The sequence below is a fragment of the Pinus tabuliformis genome, chromosome 2_1 (assembly GCF_031772625.1).
Source record: "Pinus tabuliformis cultivar Carrire ecotype Pingquan chromosome 2_1, CPIR1, whole genome shotgun sequence".
Taxonomy (NCBI): domain Eukaryota; kingdom Viridiplantae; phylum Streptophyta; class Pinopsida; order Pinales; family Pinaceae; genus Pinus; species Pinus tabuliformis.
This window is the reverse complement of record NC_142299.1, coordinates 289,388,080-289,396,350: the sequence shown is the minus strand read 5'-3', so window position 1 is coordinate 289,396,350 and position 8,271 is coordinate 289,388,080. Positions and strand designations below refer to the sequence as shown.

Sequence of the window (8,271 nt, the reverse complement as noted above, 5' to 3'; positions counted from 1 at the left end):
AACTTTCTCATCATTTCCTTTTGGCCGTTTAGCTCAAAATAAAACCTTCAACACTAACTTCATTAACCAATCAAATAAACCACAACTCCACATAGGCTATTGTGTCTTAGAGGGATTTTTCTCTCACTATATTCAAATCTGTGGTCTTAGAATCCACATGTGGTTTTGCTTTATTCCGCAGGTTACTCAAGTTCACATGTACACCTCTCTACAAGTCAGATACCACATTGCTCGTTTTCCTTCTAGTGACCAACCACAATCCCTTGTGAATTTAGGGTGTACTCCTAGCTTCGTGGTCAACTCTGAGGGCTATAGATTGATACTTTTCACATACCTCTAGGTCAATCTTGTGTCTCTCCTATTCCCACTCATAATTTTTTTCCGAAGTGTAAAGCAATAATCTAATCATGTTTGCAGCATCTTGATTTTGGAAACACCGAAACATTTGGGATTTTTTAATTATAAATTGCCCGTTCATTTGAGAAACTGGACATCGTTCTGATCTGAAGACAAATATTATTGTTGACCATATTTTATATGTAAACTTTTGTCAGTAATCTCTCGTGAACCCTCAAACATTTGGGATTTTTTATTGTAAATGCCTCTTCATTTAGGAAACTCTGCATAGAGATGAGTTGAGTAATAAGACTTTTGAACATATTTTATATAAATCAAAAGTTAAATCTAGTATTTACAGTGTCAATTCAGCGGCCTGCCAAATCCTAGCAGCCGATTAGAAATCGCCGCCAAAGTCACCGCCATCACCATAATAACCATCATCAAACCCTGCATCGTAACTAGCATCGCTAATAATATCTCCAAGCAATAGGCCGCCGAGAGCTCCGCCAATTAAGCCTGCCCCCAAACCCATCCCGAGTTTATCATTCTTCCTAGTCGGCTGCTGCGCTGCAGGAACAACGGGCGGGTAACTCGGGTAGTGTGAGTATCCCTGGTTAGCAGGGTAACGCTGGTAGGGAGGCGGAGAGTAACCCTGGTAGTAAGGTGGTGGCGGGGGATAGTCCGCCGGGGCTGGATGGTACTGCTTATTCGGTGGCGGATACGATGACGAGCCGGCCGGTGGGTAGAATGGGTAAGCGGTCACAGGGTCCGCCTTTGCCGCCCCAAATGAACCTGCTGGATAGGCGATCACGGGCTCTGCCTTGGCCGCACCATATGACCCTGCGACTGCCTGCGGCTGCAGTTGCTGCTTGAACTCGGGCTTTTCGGCCAATTTCACAGAGAGGTTGAGAAGTCCCTTGGGTTTTCCCGAGGAGTTTAAGATCTGGTAGCTGACGAACTGCACCGAAGTGGCGCCGGGGTTGAGAAATTCGTTCAAGGGAATGCTAATGAGGCCGATCTCTTTGTCGCCGAAGGTAGCGTCGGCATAGACTGCGATCTCGAGAAGCAGGCGGCCCTGCTGTAGGGCGGCCTCGTCGAGAATAAACTTCATAGCGTGGTTCCAGTTGGGATCGTTGCCGTTGTTCTTGTCCACAGCCGTCCGTTGCCTGCTTTCGTGATCGTTGGAGATCCACGCGACTGCGTAGGCCTTTGTTTTGGAGAGCATGGTGGCCTTCTTCAGATCGCGGGCCGAGATTAGGGTTAGTTCCACGCTCCGTGCCTTCATCGCACCGATGAATTCAGTACAGAGGAAGAAAACAAATGAATTTACAGAGTGAAATTGGGGAAGAATCCAACTGAATTTACAGATTGAAATTGGGGCAGAATCCGACTGAATTTACAGATTGAAATTGGGAAAAGCCGAATGGATAGTAGGTTGGATTATTGATTGAGTGGGATGAAGATTTGAAAGGTAGTTATAGGTACATTGCGCGTTATAGAAAATTCCTCGTGTTGAAAGATATTGCGGAGCCACGCTTTAACACGTGAAATCTCGATTCAACACGTGAAATCTCGATTCTGTTGAAGCTGGTTGGAATTGAAGAGACCAAATATAAAACGGAGACTCTTAATCTACGTGTAAAGTCGCACTTAAAGAAGATTACTCTGTTGTGTTATTGTGTTTTTCACTATCAGTGTACTTTTAACTGTGTTATTGTGTTTTTAACCATACTGTAACAGTTTTAGGTTTTTGTCTTTTAGATTTTGGTGGGGAAAAGTAAATGTGAGATAATTATTTTTTAATATTAAATTTATTTATATATTTAAAAATATTTTAAATTTTTATATTCAGGTTTTTGTAATTCATAATGAATTAAATAGTTTTTGGTAAAAATGATATAAGAGAAATTTTTGGCTAAAACTAACAAGTTTGATTTTTTAAGATCTTATTTCTATGATAAAAAGAAGAGAAAGAAACACGACAAAATCACTATAATTAGACCAACTTAATATGTCAAAAAAATTGGAAATGTAGCAATTATTAAAGAAATTAGAGTAGATGTGAGTAAATATTATATTCTAATACTTACACTACTTTCTTTAAAATAAAATAATATTTAAATATTATATTAATTTCTCTTTAAAATACCTTAGAACATATATTCTAATAATATATTTATTTATTAAATAAGAATATTATATTTAAATATATCTAAATATAATAATATATCTCAATACTTATTTATTCTTATTTAATAAATAATAATATTATTAGAATATTTGAATTATAAAATATTTAAATTTTTTTATTATTAAAAAGTAATATAATGAGCATATAATGAGCGTATACATGGCCTTTACAGTGTTTACAAAATTCTAGAAAAATCAGTGGACAATTTGAACAAATTTAATTTTCCTTCCTTTGTTTGTTTAAAACCGGAAATGATAATAATAAAAAATACTACTTGTGAATTATTTTGGAGACCGGAGAAATGGCGCGCGCAGCTAGGGTTTGCCAGTTTTCAGAAACCAAATAGGCCGCCGACATACTGGATGACCTCGTTGCTGCAACACTGAGCAACCTTGGCTATGGCAAAGGCCCGGTCCACCTGATCTTAGTGGATGGGATTGGCTCGCTCCTCTAGTCCTCCCTCTGGAAACGACTGAAAGGCATCTTTGAACCCCCAATAGAGACTAAGAATGACGGGGGACCTGATGAGTTAATCGTCTTTCCGTATCGGGACCGGCCTACACCAGGGGAAGCCTTACAAAGATCACACAATTTGTTAAGTGCTAGCTCTTGCACTGGGTTTTTCAAAATAGAGTAAGTTGAAGTCGTTTTCTAGTCCATGGATCTAGGCATCAATGGCATACGTGGAATAACAACGTTTGTGCAAGACGATGCAAGAAAGCAGACAATCGCTTGCCGGTAATAGAAACCAGGTATGGAACCCCAGAGGCATAATGACCTCCATAACGGCCACAGAGGACTTCCCCCTACCTGAATCGTGGCACTCCTTATAGATCAGGCCATGGGAAAGTCGATGTGGGTAGCCAGATGGCAGTTCGGATCATACACTGGTCAGATCTAGCCATCTACAGACCATTCACCTCTGTTTACCACCAGCTAGCAGACCCTGCGACAAAAGGGAATGGGAAACCCTCTACGACGATCACGACAGTGCATGAGAAGGTATGGGTCACCTGTCTAGGCGCTCCTTCCACAGACCTACCACTACACTAAGAATAGGATTTGGCAAAGAAAGAACCAGATAGAGCATCGATATGCTTAGATCCGTAAGCTCTAAGCACATGGGCAACAAATCGAGCTCCTTCTCAGACAGATCCACACTCTACTGAGGCGGATCTGATACAAATTTTCATTAAAACACTGTAAGACAAGAATTTTTGCTGGAGGATTTGGAAGGGGAGGAGGATTTAGGAGCTAAGGTATAAAATCCAGAACCACCTCGGTATACCAGCATGCAGGAAAAATTTGATCTACTCAGGCCTCAGTTTACAGGACAACCTCACACTTTAGGATTATGGCATCACCATAGACTCGACCATCATGATCAACCTGCGTCTGTGGGGAGGATGCGTTGGAACCAACTCAAAGAGAACAGGCTCCTTTAAGGATGCAATCAAAGGTAAGGAAAAAGCACAAACCAAACCAGCAACACTGCCCAAGCTACCAGGGCCCTACATTGTAGAACAAAAATCTGAGAATCCTGCTTTCACCATCACAATGCCTGAGGTAAACGATCTGTACACAGATCTCTATTCCAAATCTGTTATATGCAGATTCAATGGGTTTTGGCCTAAATCTGATGTTTTGAACCAGTGGATATATGATGCTTGGTCACCAGATTGTTAAATATACTTATGCCCCAAAGGGTTTTTTATAGTCAGATTCAGAACAGTATAGGAAAGGGAACATATCCTCAATAAAGGACCATGGTTTTGGGGCAATGCAGGACTCTTCATGACCCCTTGGTTTCCATAATTCAACGCCAACACAATGGTGGTATCAAGGATGCCAGTTTGGGTTAGGTTGCATAACCTCCCATTACACTTCTAGCATCACAATGTTTTAATCACCATAGGGAATGCACTGGGAAAGTTCCTAAAGATTGACGAGGATAGACTTACAAGGGGGATATTTTCTTTTGCCAGGATATGCATTGAAGTAGATCTCAACCACGGACTACCTGAAAGCATAACATTGAATTTCAATAATACACAGTGGACACAACCTTTAGACTACGAAAATACAGTCTTCTGATGTTGTGGATGTCCACAAACAGGACACCTCCATAGTGCTTGTCCTCAAGCAAAAAAAACTCCCAAATGGAACAAGAAGCAATAGAAAAATCCAAAATGATGGCAATATACAACCCCCTTGGAGGAAGAAGCAGAATACAAAGTAGAAACAGATGATCAAAAGTCCAGAACAACACACTAAATGAGGAGAAAGACCCCAACAACCCTTTGCAGCAACAAGAATCTAAACTAACAGGAATGGAAATAACCGGCATCAAGTGAACTTATGGATTAGAAGGATCTGATTCTGACAAAGACTCTCCCATACATACAAATGAAAATCAGCGTTCCATTGTAACACTCACCCCCAACGCTGGAGGTTGGCAAAAGGTGGAAAAAAAGAAAGGGAGAAAATAATAGTATTTATATTTTTTTGTTTCCTGTGAATATTAGGAACAGACCATATGCATATGCTTTTTTAGCATCTACAACATGTAATTTTGTCTTATGAATAAAATTACAAGTTTTTCCAAAGGGAAAAAAAAATTACTACCTGCATAGTTGTTGAAATTTGAAAATTATGCCATCAACTTAATGGAATTGTGTGAACATTTTGGATGGTTGATCCATTAAGTTCTTCTAAGAAAATGATTTCGGGTTCCATTTGAAGAGCTTTTTTGGATAAGTTATCTGCAATTGAATTGAGCTCTCAATAAATATGCTAAAAGTTGATTTCCTGAAATTCCTTCTTTTTCTCTTTAATTTTTCTCTTCCATGCTACAAGGTTTAAAACCTCTAGTATTTCTTTACTTGCTAGCCAATCAATTATACACTTGGAATCCCCCTGAATTTGAATGCTTTTAATCTTCTTTATTGTAGTTAATACGATCAATACCCAAGCAACAATTAATTCTGGTTTTGTAATTGTTCCAATTCCTAAAGCAACTCTAAAAAGCATAGCTTTATCCCTCGTCATTTTCATCATTCCTCCCAACCGCCACCCCGCCCTTTCCACAATGGTTCTCTTGTGCCACACCATCAAAGAAATTGATTGGATGTTCTTGGAGCAAACATGGGAAGTCTATTCTTCTCATATTTTTCCAAAGTTGTGGCGAGGAGTATTCGAGGAAGTGAGAAACAATCCTGGCTAAGAGTTATAGAATATTTAAAGTTGCATGTTTGAAGATTATTTTGTTTCTTAAAAGCCAAATACCCGAGAAACAAAGATAGGGAGAGTAAAATGATTTTTAAAATTTCCCACTCATTGTTGTAGTATTTCCTCGAAAAAGGTCTGAACAAGAACTTCCTTAAAGCCCAGGACCATCAAGGTTGAATGCCAATTTTTTTGAGAGATATGGTAGCTAAAGAAGATATGAGTAACAAATTCATATTGAATTCTACAAAGACAACATTTGTTTGGGCCAACAAAACCTCTTTTTTGCAAATTTTTCCAGGTTAGGATTTTGTTTTAAAGCACTGGCTAGGCAAAACATTTAAGCTTATTTGGAATGTTCCATTTCCAAATGCTTTTGGTCCACCATCTAATATCTTGATCCATAGCTGAGTGAGAAATAACTTTGTATGACAAATTTTCTTTAACCTTGCCCATGGTATTGTCCCAACTCCATACCAGTTGCACCTCTAAATTATTCAGGCAAACCCCATTTATATTTAATTCCTTAGTGAAGGAGTTCCTTTCTTTAGCCATGGATTCAACCATGTTTAAATCTAAAGAAGTCAACCATTTACCCTGAGAAGATACATCATTTAAGAAGATATAGCCTTTGGAGGTGAGAGTATGAATCAGGTCTTCTGAAAACTTATAGACATGGGCGCCCCCTATAAAAGGATTCTTTCCCTATATTACTTTTTCTCTATCTCCAATTTTCTAGGCCAACCAGTTGTAGAGATGGGGAAATGAGTCCATGAGTGCCTTTCAGAAAATGGATCCACTATTGTCAGGTTTTTTGGCAACTCCTCTAAGCCAGTCCACTACTAGAAATTTCTTAAGGTATATCTCCTTAATCACTTGGATCCATAGACTACCACCAAACAAGCTTCTCCACGAGTTTTTTAGGGCTAATGCTTTTCCAAGCTAGGAGAGATTCTTGAAGTCCCATCCTCCAAAATATTTTGGTTTGGATAGGGAGGCCTAGATGGAAAGGTCCATTCCTTCTTTGTTTCTTTTACTAGTCCACTGAAAGCTGAACATTCTTTGTCTAGCATTATTTAGAATTAACTTAGGAATTTTGGATATTGCAAGCCAAAAGACGAGGATATTTTCCAACACTGATTTCACAACAATCATTCTTCCCCTTGATGATAACCATTTATAACATGATAGACTAATTTTCTATTCTATTTTTTTGAGAAGCCACTTCCAATCTTCTTTAGGATAACCATTTGGCTTAAGGAAGAATCTCAGATACTTAAAACCAAAATCCATGACAGCCATCTAAAAGGGAAGAATTGATTGAATGGACGTGAGAAGCTCCACATTGGCTACATTATGATAAAGGATATTTTTTGAGCACTAATCTCCATTGTAGTTGCCTCACAAAAAATGTGAATGACCTCATGGAAAATATGCCATTATGAGACATCTTCCCCCCCTCCCCCCACCCCACCAATAGAACATCATCCAGAAATAATGAGTGAGTGATAAATTGTTTGCAAGAGATTTTTATTCCTTTGATGTTTCCTTCCTTCTTTTCTTTCAACAACACAAATCCATGCCATAAGAATGAGTGGAAAGAGTTTCTGATGGGGAAAAGGCTAGCAGAAGTCCTTTGAGGAGTCAAAGAATAAAATCAATCAAACATTGGTTCTTTCATTACCAAACTTGTAGCAACCCTTCAAAGTGGAGATATATGCAAGTGGGTATGTTATGGGAGTGGTGTTAATGTAGGGAGAAAGGCATGTATGCTACCATTATGAAGTATTTCATGGGGAAGTTCTCAACTATCCTACCTATGACAAGGAGCTCTATGCCCTAGTGCAAGCTATGAAAAAGTGGAAACACTATGTGATGGGAAATGAGACAATAATCCACACATATCTCTAGCCACTACAATACCTACATGCCCATAATAATATACAACAAATCCAAGCATTACAAATGGATGGATAATTTTCCATTAGTTTCATTTAGAGATAAAGTAAATGAATGGAAATAAAAAACAATTTGGTTTACATGCTTTCAAGGCCATACACATCATATTTCATAGCTTTGAGAACTCTTATGTACATGTAACATTTTAACCATGTTGCATACAAAGAGGTATATACAAAGGAGGAGGATTTCGAGGAGGTGTTTCAGTAGTTGTGAATCCGAAGTCGTGTGCATTACGGTGACAACATGATTGAATACCATCTCTAGATCGAATTACTTTACAGGTTAGATAAGTTATGTGTTCCCAAAGGTGTACGATTATAGTTGATCAAAGATGCTGACACCTCCAAGGTTGCAGGGAATTTTGGTGTAGGGAACGTGATGGCCAACTTATATAGGTATGTGTACTAGCCCAAGGTGCAAGAAGAGGTAGCTAGGTTCATAAGAGGATGCATTGTTTGTTGTATCAACATTCCTAATAACAAGAAACAAGGTCTATATTATTTATTTAATTTTTTTTTTTTTTTAATGAAGTATTATGTAAACCATGATTTTTT

At 38.6% G+C, this 8,271-nt stretch overlaps 1 protein-coding gene across 1 annotated transcript; it reads right to left on the bottom strand.

The window, feature by feature from the left end:
• Window positions 1-572: 572 nt before the first annotated feature.
• On the bottom strand, window positions 573-1,802 carry LOC149199918 (protein SRC2-like). The gene has a single exon (XM_089399482.1). It carries the CDS (start codon window positions 1,622-1,624, stop codon window positions 734-736), a length of 891 nt encoding a protein of 296 aa, XP_089255608.1. The 5' UTR covers window positions 1,625-1,802; the 3' UTR covers window positions 573-733.
• Between the last annotated feature and the right edge of the window lie 6,469 nt (window positions 1,803-8,271).

Excerpts from the sequence above, each read along its gene's own strand:
- LOC149199918 (XM_089399482.1), bottom strand. The coding sequence starts at position 1,624 with ATGAAGGCACGGAGCGTGGAACTAACCCTAATCTCGGCCCGCGATCTG.